This window comes from Gavialis gangeticus, unplaced genomic scaffold (assembly GCF_001723915.1).
Source record: "Gavialis gangeticus isolate Ggan-Ray unplaced genomic scaffold, GavGan_comp1, whole genome shotgun sequence".
Classification (NCBI taxonomy): Eukaryota; Metazoa; Chordata; order Crocodylia; family Gavialidae; genus Gavialis; species Gavialis gangeticus.
The window spans coordinates 11,098,675-11,122,668 of NW_017728993.1; the positions used below are offsets into that span (position 1 = coordinate 11,098,675).

Below are 23,994 nucleotides of genomic sequence, written 5' to 3' on the forward strand. Positions count from 1 at the left end.
AAAAGAAGGCAGGACATTTATAAGGGAATCTCATTCTAAGACAGGCTATTGTGACTTCCATCTTCTGCTATGGTACAAGAAATAAGAGGGATAGTCTGGCAGTGAGAAGATAGGTTTGGGAGTCAGGAGTAGTAGTTTATATTCCAGCCTAAGGCAGGTGGGCACTTACTTGCCCTTGAAAGTCTATGAGAGTTAGATAACCAAATCCTTTTTGCAAGTTTGGCAAATTTCGCCTTTAAATTTCAATGCCTCAATTCCCCCAGCCATGGAATGGGAATGCCACTTACCTGGAAGGGATATTTTAAGACCTTCTTCATTAAGGCCCCCACCCACACAAGGCATTACAGGGGGAAAATGTTTAAGAACAAAGATAGGAATCCCTCTCCCCATCTGAGTGTATTCAGAACATGTTGCCATATATTAATTAATGTAAATGGCCTGTAATTCTTTAAACAATTATGTCTAAGTCAGCACACAACAAATAAATCATATGCTATGTATTTCCCTTTTGTTTGCTTGTTGAGATGCTTTTGGATTGTTATCATTGTGCTTAGAAGTTTGAATTTAGCAATTTACTGTGAGGCCATGCATTATGTATACACCCATAAAACGTGACTATTGCTGAAAGTGACCCAAGAGACATATGTCTCTTTTCTAATCCATTTAAAGTTTAGACTAGAAGAAAGGTCAGGCTAACACCAGTGACTTCTGCTTTTCTTGAATGGATACAAGATGTCACAAATGGAAATGTAATTGTACAAAGGTTTTTTCTACAATATTTGACCCAAATGGGAATTCAGGAGAATGCCAGTTTGCATTGTGCAATGACAAACTTCTCCCTGATGGAGTTTTCAGGGGCTGGTGCAAAAGAAATGAATAGTAAGGTACCCTCTGCACTCTCATCCCTATATGTTAAGAGAGCCATGATGCTCAAAGACAGGGAAAAGGAGAAAAGAGGTAAACTCCTCCAGGGGGTTGCACCTTTCATTCCCTGCACTCCACCAGAATCTGAACTTTTATCAACCTCACTCTTCCAATTCACTCCCTTAAGTTTCAGCAAACTGCAGAGTCTCCTGGCCATCTTTCTGCAGATTTTATTAATGGGGAGGGGCATTAGAGGAGCTAGCAATTACTATTTGCACATCTACCAATATATACCGCTCCTGCATAGGATAAACTATGAAAGGGTTGTTTAAAATTCAGGCTTATTTTCCTTGATGGAAAACTGCATGTGCATCACTTGTCAGCACAAATGCATGTTAATAGCTATTCTGGAAAAATGAAAGGTAGAAGACCCTTTTTGGAGGTGCCACAAAGCATTTCTTTAAATGTTTCCTACGATGCACGATGCTGCAGCTTAAGGATGAAGGAACCAAATGACCAGCAAACAGGAATACAACAATTCTGATAAAACATGCTTTGGAATGCCTGCCCAATGCCAAAACGAAATACCCTCGCTACCACACTAGGCAAGATCAGAGTTTAACAGCCAACAACACACACATTCAATCTCTGAGATCATTTTCCTGAAATAGAAAACTACATATGTTTCTCAAATTTCACATCAAGCCACTGCATAAGCCCAAACTGCAGGGAAGAGCAGAGCCAAGCCTGCCTTTGGGACTGGGGGAGTACGAACCAGAAAACAAGACGATTCTTTCATATCACCACATTTCTCATTCGCAGTCTACACTTACAGGCACCCCTGTTTAACAGCATTTGTAGCGGGGGTGGCTTATTGAGCAGTCCTTGCTTTGTCAAATTAAGACGCATTGCCTTGGATTAGTGAGACTCCCTGAGTTCAAAATGACTTCATGGTTGGCTCGGAGTTCAGTGTCTCTGTGGCAAGCTGCCAGTAATACATCTACTACAGCTCCTGCCCCCACTCCTTTTCAATTCTGACCTGGCTGGCTTTTTCCTAACAGCAAATGAGCACCACACAAAATGAAGGGCCAGACACTGTCACCGTTAATTAAGAGCCCAAACACCTTTAAGTAGAAGTAAATATTTGAAGAAAATGTATATGTAAACACTTGCAATATGAGTATTTCTCCACTGTACAGATAAGCTTAGACATGACTAAGGAGCTAAATGAAAGTAAAGGTCTGAAGATCTTTTGGAAAATACCTTGGTTTCTCTCACTGATGTTTTGTAAAGGACATTTGTATCATAACAATAGCTAAAGTTTCCTGTTTGCCTGTGTACTTCCTGGAAAACGTTAATAATACACGTCAACAAGTTTCATATTCAACACACAAAAGTCCCTCAGATTACTTTTATAGCTAACAACCATAGGTCATGGCAATTTGAAATAGTCATTTTTAAAATTGTTTGGTTATATATAGGTTTCAAGACCCCTGCCAATTTCTGTGGCTTTACATTCATATTTTCCTCTTCTAAATGATGTTTCGCCTTCCCCTTGCTTGGTGAAAAACGCACAGAAATCAACGTGAAAAGTAACTGAAGGGAAAACGTTGAAATTGCTCCGATACAATTGGTGCCAGATGCATGGACAAACAACCTGACTAACTAAAATAATGTATTTCTCGGATTTTGCAGTTATACAAATCTCAGCAAGTGTTAGCTGTAATAACAGTAATGAAAATCTTCTGATAAGGTGCAATTTCTAACCTGGGGATATTCCTTTAGAGATAGAAAGAAGTAGAAATAGCAAAGCGAACTGTCAGTGAAGAGAGAAAGAAGACAACAAAGAACGAATGTTGAGAGAAGCAAAACACAAAGTCTAGATTATGGCTCGCATCTAAACGAATTAAAAGAATCCCAAATGATGGCATTTGTAAAGGGTTTAAGACATAAGCTTAGGCATGAAAGATGCAGATCTTTAAAGAATATACACTTATACATATGTAAGTACCAGGGTACAAAGGACCTAGATATATTATAGGTAGACAGTTTTTTTGTTTGTGTTTTTTAACCATCACCATTCAAGTAACTGTAATGTTATATCTTTATGTCTCTTTCTTATTTTAAAATAGGATTTCAGAGATTATGGCTGTTATTCTGGTCACCTAAGAAGGGGACCATATTAAGTCACAAATACAAGAGAAGCAGAGAATTACAGAGAAACTTCCAATTCTTTGACTCATTCAAAAAAAAACAAAGACTCCTTGAGTATAGAGAGGCCAAGAACAGAAATGACACTGAGCCCAAATTCATCCTAATATGAGGGACAAACAATGCCAGTACTTCTTATTACATCTGCAATTTACACAATAGACACAATCATTTCACAAAATGCATAGAAGTAAAAAAAAACCAGGCTTGATAGAAAATTGCCAGCCATCCAGACTCCCCCACTCAGTATTATTCACATTCGCTAAATCCAATTGTAGAGTCTGACAAAGTAGGCTGTCTGTGAAAGCTTAGGCCTTTTTGAACAAGTTAGTCTCTAAGATGCCACACTGCCCTGCCTTCTACCTGACTTCAGACTAATATAGCTAACTCCCTCACTCTACACTAAGGGCATTTGCTGCCCGAAAGCTTGTCCAACAGCTCTCCCAGCAACACAGTTGGTTTAATGAAAGGTGTCACCAAAAAAGCCTTGTCTCCCATACACTTCCTGGACCATGGTTACAACAATACTCCAGCCTCTCTCTACACTGTCAGCTGTGCATGAAACTTTTCTCCCTTAGGTCCCTGGCTGATCAGCATGAAATGCGTTACTTCTTCTACGGTGGCTCACCTCCCTCTATCACTAGGTCCTGACCTGAAAGCAGAGGGAACTGGGGTAGTCATTAGAGGGAGCAGATTCATAGATTCATAGACATTAGGGCTGGAAGGGACCTCGGAAGACCATCGAGTCCAGCCCCCCGCCCCAGGGGCAGGAAGTCAGCTGGGGTTACAAGATCTCAGCAAGATAAGCGTCCAATTGACTCTTGAAGGAGTCCAGAGTAGGTGCTTGCACCACCTCTGGAGGCAGTCTGTCCCAGGCCTTGGTGGCTTGGACAGTAAACAAGTTTTTCCTTATGTCCAGCCTGAAATGGTCATGGAGAAGTTTGTGACCATTTGACCCTGTCATCCCTTGGGTTCCCCCAGATCCTGATGTACACCCCTTATGTACTTATAGGCAGCCACGAGGTCCGCCCTGAGCCTGCGCTTTTCCAGGCTGAAGAGCCCCATGGCACTCAGCCTTTCATCATAAGGTCTGTTTTCCTGCTCTCTGATCATGTGCCTTCTCTGGACTCTCTCAAGCTTCTCCACATCCTTTTTGAATTGTGGAGCCCAGAACTGGACGCAGTACTCCAGCTGCGGCCTCACCAAGGCCAAGTACAGGAGGAGGATGATATCCTGGCATTTGCTAGATAAGCATCTATGGATGCAAGCCAGAGTTTTGCTCGCTTAACCAGCTGCGACATCGCATTGGTGGCTCATATTCATCTTGTGGTCAGTCATGACCCCCAAGTCCGTTTCAGCCGTGGTGCTAGCAAGCGTAGTGCTGCCGAGCCTATAAGCGTGCTGTGGGTTTTTCTTCCCAAGGTGGAGCACCTTGCATTTTTCGGTATTGAATGTCATCAGGTTTTCATCTGCCCATTTTCTGAGCCTGTCAAGGTCGGCTTGGATTACCATCCTGTCCTCAGGTGTGAATGCTTTACCTCAAAGATGTCTCTCTTCATTTAGAAAAGGTTTAAATATGTGAGCATTTGCTCTTGGCTCTCTCACAGGAAGTTCTTGGTACATTGTTTGCCCTGCTTGAGACGTGAAAACACCACCCCATGCCCTTTAAGAGAATTCCTCCTTTCCCCCTTTTTTAGCGGTTTCTCCCAAATGAGTTGGTGTCCAATGTCTTGGGTTTCATTTTATAAACAACCCCAGTGCAACAGAGAATATTGTCCCTGCCACACAGACTGCGGCACTAATCAGCACAGCTCTATGAAACAGTCCCAGGTCCCTTCCTTTTTAGAGAGAAGCCTGATTTTGAGACCAGACATCTTTTGAAGTAGGCACAAACTATAAACAAAGGCAAGCCAACCACCCCAATGCCAGCCAGACTATATATTAGTCATGGCAGGGTCGGGAAGGAAGGGAAAGGCAGCTGGCCCCAAGAGGTTGGTGTCTTGGCTGCTACAGTTACCACATCGTACTAAAAAGGGTTGCCCCACCCCTTAAAAAGGCACAAGCACTCCTCAGATAATCACTGATTTTACACCAGTCTCCTCCTTGCTCCTTCTAAGCAAACTTGGCAACTTTTCTCTAAAATGCTGTCTCTCTCTTTTCACATCATTAGCACAAAACTGCCAATCCATCTAGAAGTGATACTCAAAATAGATTATATAGTACTTGACCACCTCACCTCACTGAGGTACAAGGGAGACTATAAAGCCCAGAACCTCAAAATGCATTTAGATATCGTCATACCACTGAAAAGGTGGGCCTAAGTGAGCTGCCCAACATCAAAATGAGTTGAAGCAAGGATTCAAACCCAAGTCTCCAAAGTGCTCAACTAGTGCCACAGGCACTGGACCCTGTGGCTGTTTTAAGACTTTCCATTAATCCAAATAAAAAAAGGACCAAATTGTATATTGTGTTTGCTCTGCTTAGAGTCAGATCTTCGGTTGGTGTACATCAGGACTCGTATCAATTTACAGGATGGAAGAACTGGCCACGAGCATCTCTCACAAAAGAATGAGAATTTGACTCCTTTCAATGTAGTCTGGGCACAGAAATTCCTGTCTAAAACTGGTATACAAGAAGTCTAATATTAGTTGAGTGTTTCTCAGCACTGCACCTTGAGACTCATTCACATTTTCCTCTGGGCTTGTGCACGTTGCACAACTTCCACAAGCATATAATGTAGAGAAGGCATTTTCTTCCGATTAAATCATAGCATTGAGATTCATGTGAGTAGTGGACAATCTGCAAAGGGTCTCCTACAACCCACGCAGAAGAGAAAATGCATCCTATGCCTCCATGGAGCCATCATCCTTTTCAGAGACTCCATGAGCCCCGGAGCTAGAGTAGGACAGAGCAGTTGCTGCCACAGGAGAGGCTCCTTTAGATCAATTCATGAAATGGGTAAGTCCTTAACAAATGAAGAAACAAAATAATTAAGCTTGTAAGAAGAGTAACACCACATAGCTCTTGGACCTCCACTGGACAAAATGTTATATTTTTCCTATTACTAGCTAGGTAGGGCTAAAGATGGGAAATCCTTCCTTCATCTTTAGAAAGGCCATGTAATTTTTATTTCTGAGTGAACTATGAAAACACGGGAACCTCAGTGTCTGAGTTCTTGCTTTTAGAAAGATTTCTTCGCTTCGCTACCTTCCTGTGTCTAGAAGGCAATGGAATAGCATTTTTTCCACAAGCTCCCAGTGCTATGTTGTGTACTCTCCACCTCCCTTAGAGGTGCTTTGATAGTCTTACCTATGTTTCTAAATCTTCCTCCACAGCTATAATCTTTCTTTGGCTACAGTTCATCTTCAGCCAGATAAATCCAACAGAGATTTGGCTTTTGCACTGAGTGTATTGCTTATAATTGGAGAAAGCCCTGGAGCAAATACCCTTGAACTTCAGGAGAACATTTTGGGGATGGATAGTGATCTGACTTCCTAGCTCCATCACTGCTTGCAATGCGGTCCTTTACGAGGGAAGGGGAGCCCAATGGAAATGGGGCTTACCTCTGGCAAGAGTTCTGTCTCCATAATTCAGTCACCTGTAGCCATACCAGTTATTTAAAAGTATTTTTAAAAGTAGCTTCACCCAGAATACGGTACACAAAGGAAAAATGATCAGAGGTTATAAATGGTGGGTGGAGCAGGGTGGTGAATCATACTCACCGTGAGCCAAGTGCAGGAACCTCTGAAGAGCATTACTAAGAGCAGTGAGAAAAACAATTTTCTCCTTCCCCCGGCCTCACCAACAGCCTTAGTGAGAAAAGCCAGGTGATAATCTGCATGTCAAGACTGTTACCCATTCTTCCCAGGGGAAAGCATATCCCTGCAATGAGTCTTAAAAATATGACCAGGTGACAAAATGCTTTAACCTGATAAAATGCCCTTAATCTAAAGCAATCGGGGGTGTTGGTTTTAGCAACAAACAATTTTTCCAACTATTTAGCTGGTCTAATGAAAGATATCACATTTACCCAAAGAACCTTGTCTGCCTTAATCTAAAGCAATCAGCAGTCTGGACCATTTAGAGCAAAGGCTTTTTTTACTAATTGATGGCTACCAAGAATCAGAGCAAATGACTGGATTTTGTTTGAGGAGCATCCCCAGACAATAACCCTCCGTGAAAAGCTGGATTGTACTGAAATGAAAATGCAGGTTTCAAACTAATCTCTCCGAGGTGCTGGATGCAAGGTGTCCATCCTCAGGACAACTAAGGATAAAAGGCAGCTGAGCAAATCTTAGAACAGGATTGACCTTCCTCCTTTCACAGACGGAGTAAGCAAGGACAGTTCTGGGTTTTTTTTTATTATGAGAAAATCCTAGGTAGCAGGTAGAGGGGTTCACGCTATTGGGAAAGTCACAAAGGCCAAAGGCATCCAGATTCAAGCTCTCAGCCTTGCACATTGAGGACTCAGCTAAATGGCATTTCAATTTGTTCATAAGACCAAGGGGGAAGGGAACCCTCAATCAAAGTTCAACTATTTTTTCCTCATGAAAAATTAAAAAAAAAAAATGGTTTGTGTGGAGTAAAACACTCTACTTGGACCAACACGCAAAGCTTTCTTGCCTGGTATCTGTTAAAAAGCAAAGCAATGAAGTGTTAAACGGGTGGTTCTCAACCTTTCTAGATTCAAGGCACCACTTGGAAAATGTCAAGATCTTCATTTTAACTCAGTATCAGAGAAATACACAAGCAGTCTACTTGGAGGGATGGAGCAAGTTTTCACTCAGAGCGAAATGCTGCCAAAAGGAGTCTTTGCAAGACAAAAGTAGTCTAATAGAATAGGCAAAGTAGCTGGCGGCAGACGGAAACCATTCCAGAAAGAAGTAGTTATTATCTGTGAAGTGCAGTTGCATGGTGTCCTTTCTCTGCTATTTAGTTCAGCCTGCAGTTGATCTCTCAGACCTGAAGAAGAGCACTTGAGGCCTGAAAGCTTGTCCAACAGCTCTCCCAATCTGGCAGTCGGTCCAGTCAAAAAGTTATCAAATCCTTGCCTCTTGGACATGTCCTGCACCACCACCGCTACAACAACACCTCAGCCCTTCCACAAACTATGAAGAGTAGCATGCCCCTTACACTGAGTTTTACAAGAGGAACTTGGATGACAACCTAACATCTTCCTCAGTTCTTGCAATGGGAAATTCTTCTGGCTGGATCCAGAGTTTAGATTCCTTATGCCTTTCCAGCATCTCTTCCTGGCATATAAAAGTTAGAGAGGGAGTCACGAATCTCACCTAATGAGTTTACAACAGCGTTACTGTAATGCCTGGACCATTACTGTATAATTCTGTAGTTTGTCTATAGGATGTCTACCTTGTCACCATTATATTGATTTGTGCTCTAGCTGAGCCCCAGTAATGAATAATGGGCTCATTGTGCTAGAAACTGATCAAATAGCTAACAAAAAAACGTCCTGTCCAAGCCTCGAAGTACTAACAATCTCTGAAACCCAAGACAAGAGGCATAGACAGGTATAACAAACAGGTCGGGGAGCACAATGTAACCCTGAGAGTAGAGCTACAGTCTTATGATTAATGTAAGAAGCAGGGATCATAAGACACCAGCTGCACAGCCACTGGGTTTTGTGGGAATCAACAGAAAATATGCGTTTTAAGGAGCAAGTTAAAGGAGGAAAGAAGAGCCTATAACATGCCAAAGTGACTGTGTCATCTGGATATCCTGGATTCTATTAAACATCCTCTCTACTACAGTAAAAGTTGTGACCAAACCCTTGGATCCATCGAGTGTCACAAGTGGGAAAGCACCAAAGAGAGCATAACCCTGCAATTTAATCTGATTACTTGCTTCCCAGAAGACTTAAGGATTAGTCAGCATGACAGTGAAGTTTTCCTTTTTAAGTATGGGGGAAGACACTGCTGTTCATTTCTATCTACCCTCCCAAGCTGCAGAAGCCTGGAAGTTTAGCATTAAGACACAAACACGAAACTTCATTTTTAAAGGAAATATTTCTTTCTGAGAAGTATACCCAAAGGAGGACAGCTACACCAACTCTTGCTGTACTTCTACCCTGGCAACATGACTGTCATTTGGCAATATGACCACTGGTTCAACATATGAAACACCAGAGACTTCAGTCTCCTACTTCCAAAATTGTTTGGCTGTATCCTGGTGGGGTTAAGAGTAAGTTACAGCACAAATAGCTAGCTTCTGGGTCTGAATGTGCCAGACACGGAGGGTGGTTGTTCCTCAGAAGAAGGAACAATTAAAAAAAAGGAGGGGGTGGGGGAGGATCTCATACATGGAGCATACCTATCAGCACTGAGCTGGGGGAGAAGGCAGAGAGCGGGGACAGGGACAGAGAAAAAGGGCTTTGAAGTGTACTGAAACTTGAACCACCCCCTACTTCAGCCTCTTCTCTAGCAAAATAAATAGTTTTCCAAATAGACCCCAACTCCATCCAAAGTCATCTACAGCCCTAAAAATGACTCTATAATTCTGTGTTGAAAAAAAAAAAATCAACTTGCGTTGGGTTTACAAACATGGTTCAAAAAATGCGTTGATCTATTCTAATCTAAAGTCACGTAGACGGTACTGACTTCCCAAATCTTTTAGCACAACAACAGCTCCTGTTCTGCTTGCATACTTCTTCAGGTGGTCAGCGAGCATGTATATCATTGAGGCACAGCTCAAAATGACTGATTCTGTCCTGTTAAATGGATAGCGTACGAATGATATTGTAGTCATGATGGTCCCACAATTATGGGATGCCTAGGGTGATACCTTTTACTGGACCACCTGCTAGCTAGGATAAATTTAGACAAGCTTTTGAATGCAAGACATTCTTCCTCAGGTCTCTGCGAAACAGAGGCATTAGTTGAATCCAAGGACATATAGCTAAACAATAGTTAAAAAAGCACATACCTCTTTTTAGCCCTCATGGCTGCATCTAGACAAGCACAGCCATACAGTATGTGGCGCTGCAGATGGGTCTGCGGTGCCACAAACCCCACATTCAGGCACTCCTTGCACTGCTACCTTGCAGCCCTGGGGGGTTTTTTTCCTTTGACCCTGCATGATCCCAAGGTCAAAAAAACCTGCATGGAACAGAAGTGAGGCAGCGTACCTGGTGGCAGTGCACACTGCCCAAAACCAGAGTCTGGCCGGCCAGAGCCACACTCCAGCTGCCGGCCAGGTTCCCAGCTGCAGAAGCATCGTGGCTGCAGCTCCTCCATCCCCCAGGTAAGGTTGCTGGCCCAGCCTCCCATACCTCACCCGGGTAACCTGCCATGCGCCAAAGCATGCGTGGCACAGGCATTCCTTGCTGCTTGTCCCCAGGAAACCAAACATCTGCAGCCCATGAGCCCATCTGGCCTCACAAAGCTTTCTCTGTAGCAGCGAGCACTGGCTCATACCTTGCTCAGGGCATCTCTAGCATACTGGCACTGGGAAGAACAGTAGCAAAAACCAGCAGTGTCTTCCCTGGCCCAGCCCAGAGCCAGAAAGCTAGTGGATACCACTGAAAGCCAGGGTTTCTTGCACAAAACGCTGCCATGCAGGACATCTGACTTTGGAGCCATAGGATTCAGATGCTTGAGACTCGTTAGACATGGGTGCTACTGACAGCACTATTTAAGGTGTCAGCACTCAGAAGTTGTGCCTGTACAACACTTAGCATAATGAGATCTTGATCCATCCAGCACAAGGGAGCTACTGCTTTACAGAGAACAAGCTCTTACACAACCCATACACTTCGCCATTTTTTAAATGAACTGTGCCCTGTTCTGCTCTCGGAAGTAAGATACCTAATCATAGCTGCCAATTGTCAAGAAAGCAGGGAGACAAAATCCCAGCTTGAATACGGAGTATGAGGGACCTGCCCGTTATTCTTGAGGGGCAAAAAACAGGAACAAGGCAAAACTAAGCTTGGACCCACCCTACTCACTCACTAACTTTACATGGGTAAATGTGTCGTACAGACACAGACTTAACAGATCACCCTAGCATACACAGGACACAATCTGCTAGATGAGGTTCATTTAATAAAAGATGAATTTTGCAAAGATGCTTTTCAGAAGTGATACAACTGCCATTTACTTTTAATAAGGATCATTGGATCTCATGCACATGGTAAAAGCTATTTTGTTTTGTTTTTCTGTCGGAAAATGCGGCAATCTGTCAATAAAAACAGATTTCCGAGCATGACAAGCAGCGTATTTTAAAACAGCAAAAGCAATTCTGCTTACGTTCCAAAATGGAGTATGAGGCCAATTAACTGACATTTGTAGCAACATACTGTATCTGAGAGTTACAGTGCTCATAGGAACAATTGTGTTTAGGAATGTACAATGGAAGCAGGAGATAGGTTCAAGATGTTTTTGAACAAGCTAAATCACATACAGATGTACATACAACATGTTCAGTCAAAATGAATTAAAGCAGAAACATACACAGGAAAATAGATGAAGAAAAACAAATCATGCAGCTATTATTAACATACCTTGCAGTGACACCTGTTGCTTTCCACGATAAGAAATCGGGAAGATCAAAGAAGTAGCCAGCTTTTTCCCAGCAAGACTCTCGCAAGTTCTAACAAAAAGGTAAAAGATGCAAACATGAGATCTGCCAGTATTTTTAAAGAACTTCCTAAGTTATCTGCCCGTTATGTAAAGACAAGCATTTTTCCAAACGTGGAGCTGAACTTTCAACCTATGGTTACTCCACTCCCTTTACAATGATTTACGGCTTGAAGCACCCAGCCAGGTGGTGCTAAGAAGAAAACACTTCCCCCGAGTTTGGGTTCACAGAGGCATCCTGAAAGCGACTGCTAGGTTTGCCATCGGGACTTTAAACAATACTTAACGGGAAAGCACAACTGTGAATGGGAACAGAGTTTTTGAAGAGCTGTCTATTAAAATGTAGAGTCGACACTGATAAAGAGCAAGACTCACTTCCTTATAACAGTGGCCCATCAATGGCTACCTCTTGCTTCAATAATTTAGCTAACGTAGCACCAGGAGCTTGTTGTTGGCAACCGGGAGCGTTCAAGAATCAGGTCTCGAAAAAGTCACGAGTCAGCTTAAAAGGGAAAAGAAAACCCCAACCAAATCACAAGATTTGAAATCAAGGTAAATTTGGTCTCTCTTTATTTGTCTTTTTGCTGTTGGATCTTTGGACTTCCCTGTTTTTGGCTTTCCTCCATACCCATTTTTACAAATGAGAACCGATATTCTTGTAGATCTGTTTGACTCCAGAAGCACGTGCAAGATTAGAAATAAAATGGTGAGAGCTGGCAATAGCAACAAATCTTTTGGGACAGAAGGTTAGCAAGGGACTTGGATGCTGAGGTTGTTATGGGTTAGGACAGAGGCATTTTGACAGAACTGAAGGGAGAGGTTTTAATAGCCCCTGTTTTTACTGTGGCTGGCTCACGGGAGTGCCAGGTTCCTTCACAAATTTAGTAAAGCACAAGCACCACTAATGCCATCACTATTTTATCACTTGCATTACAGCAGCACTCAGAGGTCCCAACCAAGCTCAGGGTTCCACTACTTAAAATCCCCTACACACAGAGGAAAAAGTCTACAAAGTCTACATCCTAAAATATAAAGCGTGTTTTTAGTTTCAGTTAAACAAGCACTGCATTCAGCCTCGGAGCGCCATCTAGGTTTAGATTATGTTCTGTGGTGTCACAACGCAGTCTTGCAAGACCCCAAAACTTACTGAAGGGCAGTGTATAATGTTAACAATAGTGAAAAAAATGTACCCCCAGAAACTCAGGCCATGAACAGGTGCCACATTTGTACTGGGAGAGATGCCATTTGAGGCCTTTCTCGCAGAAGAAAACCGGGTCCTCCACAAGCAGTTAAGCCTCTTACCTCCAAAGATATCTCCCTCCTCCCGATCTAAATTAAATGGACACCCAGGTCTCTTGAGATGTGGAGGACACCCACAGTCCTCTTCTCTCCCTCCCGCCCTCTCTGACCCCCCTTTGGGCAGGCTGTCTGGGACCCCTGCATGGGAATATGCCTCCCCCATTTTCCCTTCCAACTAATCATTGGATTTGCAGGGCGGGTGGCATTGCCTTCCTGTGGCAGGAGCACTGCGAGAGCCCCAAAGGGCTGCCCCTGGGGAGAATGAACCCCCACCCCACACTCCAGGTGCTTGCAGAGGCATGCGGGGACAGCAAGTAGCGGTCGGGGAGGTGGGCAGCAAGGCTCTCCAGGTTTGGGGAGGCTTGCAGCCTTGGGGGAACCATCCCCCACATCCTACATGCCTTTGGGTTCCACCCAGAGGGGTGGCAGGATTGTGGGGGGGGGCATTCTCCAGGGACTGGATCCCTCTTGGGGCTTTCTATGGCAGCTGCTGCTTTTTATCAGCTGCCAATTGCCAACTGACAGCCTGCTCCCTTCCCAGGCAGGGGAAAGGGCAGGCTGTCAATTAAGGGGCTCCCCTAAAGATGGAGGTGGCCCTATTGCACCCTCTGGTTGGAGAGCCTGACCGTGTAGCTCTCCAGCCAGATGACAGCAACACATGTATGGCGCTGGCTCCTGGGATATGTTAGTCATTATACTGAAACCCTGAAAGTCTTACCAGTAGAAAGGAACACCTGGCCGTGGCGTATGTCACAGCCGTGTAAACAATGACAACAAGAGCATCGTTTTGGTTGAGGATCATCGAACAAATCCATCTCTGCATTTTCTCTAATTACAACTCTCTAATGTTCATGCAAAGTACTATGTGCCCAATGACTTCTGGATATAAAAGGTCACTTGTAGACTCATAGCTTAAAAAGTATGAGTGCCGGATGGTTGTTTTAAACCATTTGGTTCTAACTTTGCTCCTAAAGGGGTGTGGCAGCTAGCCATTTCATTTTTTAAACGGGCTTTGTAACCAAGGCTACAACCTGGCCCTTTATATTTTCATCTAAAGGCTATTCAGCCTGGTTGTTTTGATAATATATACCATGAAATACTAGTCCCATACTATGTAGCCCTGCAGGAACTGAAAAAGTAGAATTTCTGGCTGTTAATCTAGTGTCTATGAAAACAGATGCTGAGATGATACTAAATGTACCCCTTAAACAAACCTAACAATTTAGCAAAGATATTCGCTGGATCCTGATTTCATTACTTCAAGAATTCCCAAAAGCCACAAATTAGTGACCCTATAATATGTTGTTTCATGAACATCCAAATGATTCATTCTTTGTCATCTTCATGCTTTGTCATCACTAGCTAGTATAGACAAAATCATATCATGCCCTGATGCATTTTCCGAACAAATTTAAAAGCCTCATGTTTTCTGCACTTGCTGCAGTTCTATTTTATTTTCAGACACAGTCAAAGAATGCACAACCACATTAGAAGTGTTGTGGAAAAGCTCCAGGAACATTCTCAATGCTATATTCATATCCTGCGACTCGCCCTCCAAAATCACATGCAAAGAAAATAAATTCAGCCACTTCTTTCGCCCTATGGACTCTTCTTCCCTCATTTTTTTTTACTTCAGCCCCAAAGACATGAGTCACAATTACCAGAGGACTCATCTACATGTGCATTAATGCTCCGTAGTTACTGCGCATTAGGTTTAGTACCTGTAATAACAAGTACTAACTGACTGTGCAGTAACCAGCACTACTGCGCAGTAGCACCAGCATACGTCCTTTTAGTGATGCTATTGTGCAGTAGACTAATTCAGTAGACTAATTCGTGACACAGCTTTTGCCATGATGCACTAATGCGCAGTAGAATTAGTCTACTGCACATTTAGCGTCTCCTGCAGAGAGGGTAGTATCAACTCCAGTCCAGATTTCAGAAAAGCTGGAGATGACATATCTGAGCAAGTTCTTTCCTCCGCAGATGCTGATCATACAGCATTCTCAGCACCCCTTGGGAAGCAAGGAAATTAGAGAAATTCTGAATTTAGATCTTTGAGACAGCACTTTTGCATCTTGCAAAGGACAGCCCAAGGTCCCTTTTATAAATTAGTTTTTCAAATGGAACATGTTGGATTGAGATCCATGGTGGACTGAATTCAGTCCTTAATAGCGGGGTGTCCCATTTATCCACAGACTAACTGTAGTTACACACTTCTTCACACTGCTTGCAGGCCTGTGTACTTCTGCCATTCAGTCCGTGTCTTTACAGGATTGGCAGCAAGAACCAAATAATACTTGTGCGTTTTGTGTGCTATGGAGGTGTATCCACTAGGGTTTAGAGACAAGGGTGAGGGCACGATCTGAGAGACTGAGGATAGAGAAGAGTTGTTTCATAGATAATTTACTGGCTGGCTAAAAGACCTGAACTAATCTGTAAATATCTGATCTTTAAAGCTGCTAAGTGCATTATACAATGAAGTGTCAGTGTACCTAGAATACTTGCATGGGCATCTTGCATGTGCTATTGTTTAAATCTAAATGTGAATGAATTATCACATTTTGCACACTACTAGTTTTTGGTCCTTACCCATAGAAATATGGATTAAACTAGTGATCTTGAGGCAGAAGATTCTGTATCATATAGCTCATTACAAATCATCTTTGCCATCAGATCCCTATTGGCCAAGTGACCAAATAGAGATGAGCCAGAAGCGAAGCTCCAGAGCCAAACCAGTGTTTCAACCTGAACTTCCTGTCATCTCACTAGCTAATATTAAATGTACAAGATCAAACACCTCCAAGATATGGCGTGTGTGAAAGACAATCGAAATGGGTGAGAATGGGTTTCGTCATCCCCTGGAAATCTGCAAGATTTCAAAAGTTTTTCATCTCATCATTGGGACAAAACCAAGATGTCCTGTAGAGAAAGAGACAGACCAGCCTACTCCAGAATAAATGATGGTCCAATGGTGTGGGCATTCACCTGGGTGATCCTGCTTTGTGTTGTTCAGACCACACAGGAGAATAGTCTCTTACATGCTGGGTGACTGCTTTAACTGTTAGTCTACTTGCCATTTTATAGTGACTTACATCTACTATCTTCTGTTGGAGCTGTTCCGCTTTGTTAAAACTAAATAAAAACAGCAAAACAGTCATTCAACTAGCAACAGAGGCCAACTCAATAGCCTAGTGCTTTGTTCCCCCACCTGAGAGGAGGGAAACTGAGGTTAAGTCTGAATCCGGTTCTTTAATGTGAGTCTTGCACATCCCAGCTGAGTGCTGTAACTCCTGGGCTAGAAGCCATTCTGGGTCCGAGAGTCTGTTTCTGGTAAAAATGTCATCCCTTTCTGTGCCTAGTACATACCAGTCACTACACTGCGACATTTCTTTTGGTAATTCAACATGTTCTGTTTAAAAAAAACGCAACCGCTTTGTCAAAAAAATACCAAACAGTTTATTTCGTATCCAGATCAGAACTCAGCAGCTCAAAGCCATTTCTACTTTACATGAAGTCAGCCTGTTTTCTAGCAAGGCTTTAACTTTTCAGCCATCTTCGATGCCAAGAGAGCAGCCCAGAGAACATGAATAAAGGAGCCACTCCCATGCAAACACCACCATCGTATCAGCTGTTTTCCACCCTCCTAGGGCCAACAAAAAGCCTGTTTAATAGATGCTGTGCATTCTTTCTCAATTTGGTTAGCACTTGCACGACAAGAGCGGACAGTGGGAATAATGATGTATAAAAAGGCAGCCATAAATGAAGAAGTGAACACTAACACACAGCAAGGTCCTTGGGCAGTCTGCCAGAAAAAGTAAAAGAATCATTCTAGAGCCATCAATCTTGGTTATTAATGGCAAAGGAATTATATCTTGGCTGTTTGCTGCACGAAGTGATTCTAGCTAAAGGGAGGATCTGCTTTGCCCTTATTCCCCCAGTAATAAATGAGGTGTGAAAGCACTACTTTAGAATGGATGCATTTAATTTGGACACAATTAGCAAAGAAACACCCACTCCCAGTCCAACCTCTCCCACCCAACCAGAACCAGAAAGTGTGAGGGCACTGCTGATATCATGGAGCAAGTATTTTTTTTGGAAATAGCTAAACTGCATTGTCATTATTATAAGAAAAACATAACACATGTCCTTTAGTTTGGGCAAAAGCCACAATATAATTGTTCAGCCAGGAATGAATAAATTTGGATTTTTTTTTTATCCTACCCTGGGAAGAAAAAACAAAATGCCTAACTGAATAATTGTATAGCCAGACAAACACATTTTAACTCCATGTTTTAAATCAATTTGCTTTGTTTATGCTTACACCCACTTTGTGTTTGCCACCCATAAGCAATCATGCACTTGAGCTGTGCAGAAACAAATATTTGCAGCAAGTGGACAGCAAAATAGCATGCATAAATATTCATGGAAAGCAAATGTTCGATTCACACGCATGTGTACACACATCGGAAATAACTGCATTTATCCGATGAAGGAAGAGACCCACCACCATGCAATGCATCAAATCAATATCCACCAGCAGACACGGCTTGAGCAGCAAATTCTCTCAGAATACTATTTATGATCATTGCAGTTAAAAATATTTCAGAATCATTTATCAAAATCTTTGGAATAATAAGTAGAGCTGAGGAAATAGCTTCATGCTCAAAGACTGTCTGCAAGCAGAAAATAGGCCAGCATTAACTAATTACTGTGAATGACTAGAAACATCACCTTGGACAACTTAGAGTACTTTCAACCAAGTTTACATTTAGAGTTATCTGACTGAACCTAGGAAAAGCTAATCTTTCTTACCTATCATCCAAAGTTTTTCCGTATGCTTGTGAGAACATTTTCTTTTCTTTTCTTTTCTATTTCATCCTTGACTGCCATTCAGAGCAGGCAACTTTAAAAGACAAATGAACAAGTATTCACAGACACCAAATTAATTTAATCACATATCAACTAATGGTCAGATTAGCAACTCGAGGGACTGAATTCCTATTTACTACAGAAGAGCTGTTATGCACGCACAGACAAACAATGCATTTATTTCCTCCATTGTCCTTGCAGCACCATGTTGTACCAGGAGTATGCTATGGCTTATGGAGTATGTCAGTCAGGCTGCCTGTTCATTTCTCATTCAGTACACTGTGACTTCAAGCAAGGGTCTTAGTTCATGTCATTTGCAGTGGTGGTATCAGGTGGTCGAGTCTTCATCCTTGGAAGTTTTTAAGGCCTGGCTTGAGAAAGTCCTGGCTGGGATGATCTAGTTGGGGATGGTCCTGCTTTGAGCAGGGGGTTCGATTAAATGACCTCCTGAGGTCCCTTCCAACCCTCATTTTCTAAGATATTGTATCATGGACACCTACCTGTTGTGAACTATGTATAGACTACCCAACTAATTTTGCACAGACTAACAGAAGACATCATTCAGGTGCAACTGAACGGGTTTCTACAAGAAGGGTTTCTACAAGTGTGTTAGCAATAAGAGGAAGGTCAGGGGAAGTATGGGTCTCTTGCTGAATGGGGAAGGCAACCTAGTGACAGACGATGAGGAAAAGGCTGAAGTATTCAATGCCTTTTCTACCTCGATCTTCACAAGCAAGGTCAGCTCCCAGACTACTGCACCAGGAAGCACGGTTTGGGGACAGGGTGAGCAGCCAACAGTGGTGAAAGAACAGGATAGGGACTATTTAGAAAAGCTGGATGTGTACAAGTCCATGGAGCCAGATGCAATGCATCCAATGGTGCTGAGGGAGTTGTCTGATATGATTGTAGATCCTCTGGCCATTATCTCTGAAAACTTATGGTGACTGGACAACTGGAAAAAGGTGACTGGAAAAGGGCAAATATAGTGCCCATCTTTAAGAAAGGGAAGAAGGAGGATCCAAGGAACTACAGACTAGTCAGCCTCACCTCAACTCCTGGAAAAATCATGGAGGAGGTCCTCAAGAAATCCATTTCTAAGCACTTGGAGGAGAAGAAGGTGATCAGGAATAGTCAGCCTGAATTCACCAAGGGCAAGTCATGCCTGACCAACCTGATTGCCTTCTAGGATGACAAGACTGGCTCTGTGGATGCAGGGAAAGCAGTGGATATAATATACCTTGACTATAGCAAGGCTTTTGATACCATCTCCCACAGCATTCTTGCAAGCAAACTGATAAAGTATGTGTTGAATGCATGGACTGTAAGGTGGATAGAAAGCTGGCTGGATTGTTGGGCTCAATTGGTAGTAATCAACAGCTCAACGTCTAGCTGGCAGCCAGTATCAAGTGGAATACTTCAGAGGTCAGTCCTGGGGGTGGTTTTGTTCAATATCTTCATTAATGATCTGGAAGATGGGATGGAGTACATGCTCAGCAAGTTCACAGATGATACCAAGCCGGGGGTGTAGTAGATACACTGGAGAGTAGGGCTGGGATTCAGGATGACTTAGATTAATTGGAAGTTTGGGCCAAAGGAAATCTCATGAGGTTCAACAAGGACAAGTGCAAAGTTGTGCCCTTAGGATGGAAAAACCCCAAGCAACAGCTGTGTAGAAAAGGACCTGGGGTATATAGTGAACAATAACATTAATATGAGTCAGCAGTGTGCCATGGTTGCCAAGAAGGTTAACAGCCTACTGGGCTGCATTGGTAGGAGCGTTGCCAGCAGATCAAGGAGAGTTATTGTTCTGTCTATTCTGCACTGGTGAGGCCACATCTGCAGTACTGTGTCCAGTTTTGGGCGCCCCACTACAGAGAGGATGCGGACATGTTGGAGAGAGTCCAGTGGAGAGCAAAGAAAATAGTGAAGGGGCTGGGGGCACATGACTTATGAGGAAAGGCTGAGGGAACTGTGTTTATTTAGTCTGAAGACCAGACTGAGGGGGGTTTAATATCACCCTTTAACTACCTGAAGGGGGGATCCAAAGAGGATGGAGCTGGACTGTTCTCAGTGGTGGCAGAGGACAGAACAAGGAGCAACAGTCTCAAGTTGCAGAAAGGGAGGTTTAAGTTAGATATTAGGAAAAACTCTCTCACTTGGAAGATGTTGAAGGACTGGAATGGGTTACCCAGAGAGGTGGTGGAATCTCCATCCTTGGAGGTTTTTAAGGCCCAACTTGACAAAGTCTTGGGTGGGATGATCTAGATAGAGATGGTCCTTCTTTGAGCAGAGGGTTGGACTAGATGACCTCCTGAGGTCCCTTCCAACTCTAATTTTCTATGATTCTGTGATTCTAACTAAGTTAGACTGAATGTGAAATGTGATCTAGAAATGAAAGATTTTATACTGCGTTACCAGACATACCCAAGGCTTAAATTATTAAGCTACCGTTTCAGATTTCTGTTTCTTTTTTTGTTCCATACGAAATATAGGAAGAGAGAAAGAGTGGGCAATGAAGGCAGATCAAGAGAAGAGAAATTTAAGAAGATGTAAACAAATCCAACAAAATGAAAAAGCAAAAGAAGGATGAGCAAACCAGAGGAGCTGGAGCCAGTTACGGTTTGGAAGGGAGTAAGTGACATCTTCCTATAAAAATATTCCCAAAGGGCACATCCACACATGTAGGCATATGTGCTTGCAGACACTCAAATAGCAGTGGCACAAATTTGTGCTGGGGATTTGTGCCTTAGCACACAGGCTTGAACATGCACTTTGGTGTGGAGCAAATTGTGCCACTTGGGGCAAACTGACCCTGCTCAGCTCCATCCAGATCTTCAGCCAAGGGGAGCAAGAGGCTGGGGCCAGCTTCTGAGGCCCTGCTAGTTGGTAACTGGGGACACTAGCTTCTTGTGCCAGCTGGACTGCTGAAGCAGTGCTAACCTAGAGTGGCCCCTGCCTCCTCTACCGACTGCAGCAGCCTGGCAATTGGGGCAGCTGCCTGGTTGTGATCTGCTGCCACCCAGGACAGCATCCACCTCCTTGAACCTGAGGTCCCATGGCTGTGCACCTGCCATACCCAGCTGGGGACCACATAGCTGCATGGACTGTGGTATGGGCACTGTAGCAGAGCCACCTGCATCTCTGGGCCAGCTGCCAGTGGGCTGTGACTGTACAGTTGGCCTTTGTGAGGCACTGCTGTCATGTCTTCTGGTGCCTCTGCCCTGCCATCTGAGCACCTATCACCCAGAAGATGTGCTCCTTGTGGTGCCCCACTTTTAACTGTCAAAGTGTGCTCTCCCTGCCCCAAATGGCCAGAAGAAGCCAGCTTGTCAGCCCTCCAGCTGCATCCCCAGTTCTGGCCCTGGGTAGGCTCCTCTGCTTGGGTCCCATCACTTGCCTCACCTGTCAAGATCCTGGTGTTCCCTGTTTAAAAATGGCAAATTCTCTGATAAAAAAACCCAAATTCTCTCATTAAAATACCCCAAATCACTGCTCTTCTGCAATTAAAATGAAGCACTGCTATATATAGAGAAATCAGTTGGGCAATGTTTTATTGATATATTTACAATTTTAAAGCAATTTGGAAGCCTACCAATGCCTCTACCATCATAATAAAACAAATTCTAAATATCTATACACTTTGGCATTTGCTTTTGTTTTTTTATCACAGAAAAATTAGAGCTGCCCCTGCCCCCTTTGCTCACCAGGAGCTGGGGTGCTCAGCAGCACTGGGATGCCAGTGCCCTGCCCCTGCCCATGTCCCTCACTCCCAACCCACAACCCAGTACCCCTCACTCCTGACCCATATCCCCTGCCTGCCCCCACTCACTCCCTCCTGGCAGCATCTCTGTCCCAGCATGAGGACATGAGTCCAGCTGCAGCTGTCCCATCCACTAATTGTGGCTCTGAGCAGTGCCAGTCCTTGCTGTTCTGCTCCCTGTACCTGTACCCAGGCCCCAGCAATCCCCATGCTGTTCCTGAAAAGCCCTCGACTGGGGCTCAGGGACTGGGCTGGGCAAGCTGCTTCTGTTTGAGGCTGGTTTCCCCCTGTACATGGTGCCCTACAGGGGCAGGGGGAAACCCAGCTCTAGTGGCCTTTCCTACCTGGAGAGCTCCCCCATCCCCAAACCCTCTCTCTCTCTCTTTCTCCCCCTTACTGCTACCTCCACCACTAGTCCCAGCGTATCACACCCCCCAGCACATCATATCCCCCAAGTGGTTCCTAGAATCAGAAGCTTCCCCAGGCTGGGGCTGCGTGTCATGGGCATGGTGCACTCCTGGAGTCATGCCTGGGTGTGAGATTAATGGGGAGATGTAGAATTTGGGAGGAAAGGGGCATAGGAGGTGGGGGTGGGGTTTATGGGAGTGGTTGTGGGGGGGGTTGGGGGGGGGTGTAGGGTCTGTGGGGGTGAGGTTTGTGGGGATGGTTTGGGGCTTGTGCAGGGGTTTGGGGGTATTGGGTTTGTGGATGGGTTGAGGGGTTTGTGGGGGTGGATTGTGGTGTGGGTGTGGGGGACACTATGTGAGAGAGGTGTACACCATGCAGGGGAGCAGGCCACCCCTCCCACACAGTCTCGCCCACACCCAGACAGTTTTTATACCAGGATTTCCCCGAATCAAGTTTAGAGTCCATACTGCAAATATGCAGTACAGGGAACATTTTTTCACTCCCAGTATGCCTGTTGCGGCATCTCAAATCGCTTTGAGATGCCACAACAGGCATGTGCTTGCTCATCTGGATGCAGCCAAAGTGTCCATTATAATAAGAAACTATGCAGAGGAAAGGACCCTCATCTACTTCCCACACTATTGCAGTCATCTCATTCCTCATGGTGAATGAGGTCATCTTCAACTTCACCTCTCTGAATCAGATACAATGGAAATGGAAAAGTACAGTTAAGTCATCTTATACCTTCCCTACTGTCAGCCAGTACAGGATAAACTCATAAGCTATACTTTTAGGGGATTGTTTTTTTCTTATTTAGATTTAAATTACTAAAGTAACAGGACTTCCATCTCTTCCCTTGGAAGGTATACTAACCACTTGAAAGCTAGCTTGGATTTGAGGTGGGGGGTTAAATCAACAATCAGAAGATTGCACCGACAAGTAATAGTGAAGCAAAAGTTTTCCATACATTTGTCTGGAGTCTGCAGACACTAACTTTTGATACAGTTTCTCAAAGCCAGATTAATAAAGTGGAAAGGGAAAGATTGACAAACTGGATTACTTACAAAAATGTACGTGCAAGGAACCCATTGTTCAGACATCATAAGACGGTGGTGGGGCAGAACTTGATTCAACATCAAGATTTTACTCTATTAATTCAAACAGTACCTCATGTAAACTTGTATCCTAATTTATTCCCTCAATAAAATGTAACTAACAGTTAAACAAGCAGTCAGAGAGATGCAATTACTGTTGGTACAGTTGCTAGAGAAAGGACCGAGGAACCCAAAAGATCACATGTTATGAGACTTGAATTGCTGCATCTACATGAAACAGCAGTCAGGTTAAGCCAACTCTTGTCCAGCACTCTAATTACTGAGCAGGATATATATAGCATTTTGGTTGCATCTTCTTATAACTTTCCCACATATGAGATGTACTGTTCTATTGCGTTTGTACTCCATTGATTTGTCCTCATTTCAAAGGAAGTCTAATATAATTCTGAATGACACAAGAAGTCTGATAAAAGTAAAGGAGGGCTCGCATGTTATAAGACCCTGGATTTCTAATCATCCATAGACAGTCCATTGAGAAATGCACAGGTTCATAGGAATGTGGGGCTGGAAGGGACCTCATGAGGCTATCCTGTCCAGCCCCCTGCTCAAGGCAGAATTGTCCCTAACTATCCCAGACAAGTGTCTGTCCAACTTCTTCTTGGAAACTTCCAAGGACGGAGCTTCCACAACTTCTTTACACAGCCTGCTCCAACGCTGGGCCACTTTCATAGTCAGAAAGTTCTTCCTAATCTCCAACCTAAATTTCCCTCTGCTGCAGTTTGAAGCCACTGCTCCTAGTCCTCTCCCTTAAAAACACAGAAAAAAGTCCATCTCCATCCTCTCTTTAATCACCCTTCAGGTGAAGATTTTATCAAATCCCCCCTCAGTCTTCTCTTCTCCAGACTGAATAATCCTAATGCTTTCAGCCTTTCCT

General features: G+C 43.7%; 1 protein-coding gene across 8 annotated transcripts in view; it reads right to left on the reverse strand.

Moving 5' to 3' along the window:
- FGGY (FGGY carbohydrate kinase domain containing) overlaps positions 1-23,994 on the reverse strand; it is a 520,775-nt gene that overhangs the window by 190,315 nt on the left and 306,466 nt on the right. For all 8 annotated transcript variants that reach the window (XR_002094627.1, XM_019501213.1, XM_019501212.1 and 5 more), the window contains one exon: positions 11,591-11,679. Coding sequence is in view for 7 of the 8 variants with exons in the window: in XM_019501213.1 (XP_019356758.1) it covers positions 11,591-11,679 (89 nt within the window). In the remaining variant the exon portion in view is untranslated. The remainder of the gene's footprint in view (positions 1-11,590; positions 11,680-23,994) is intronic.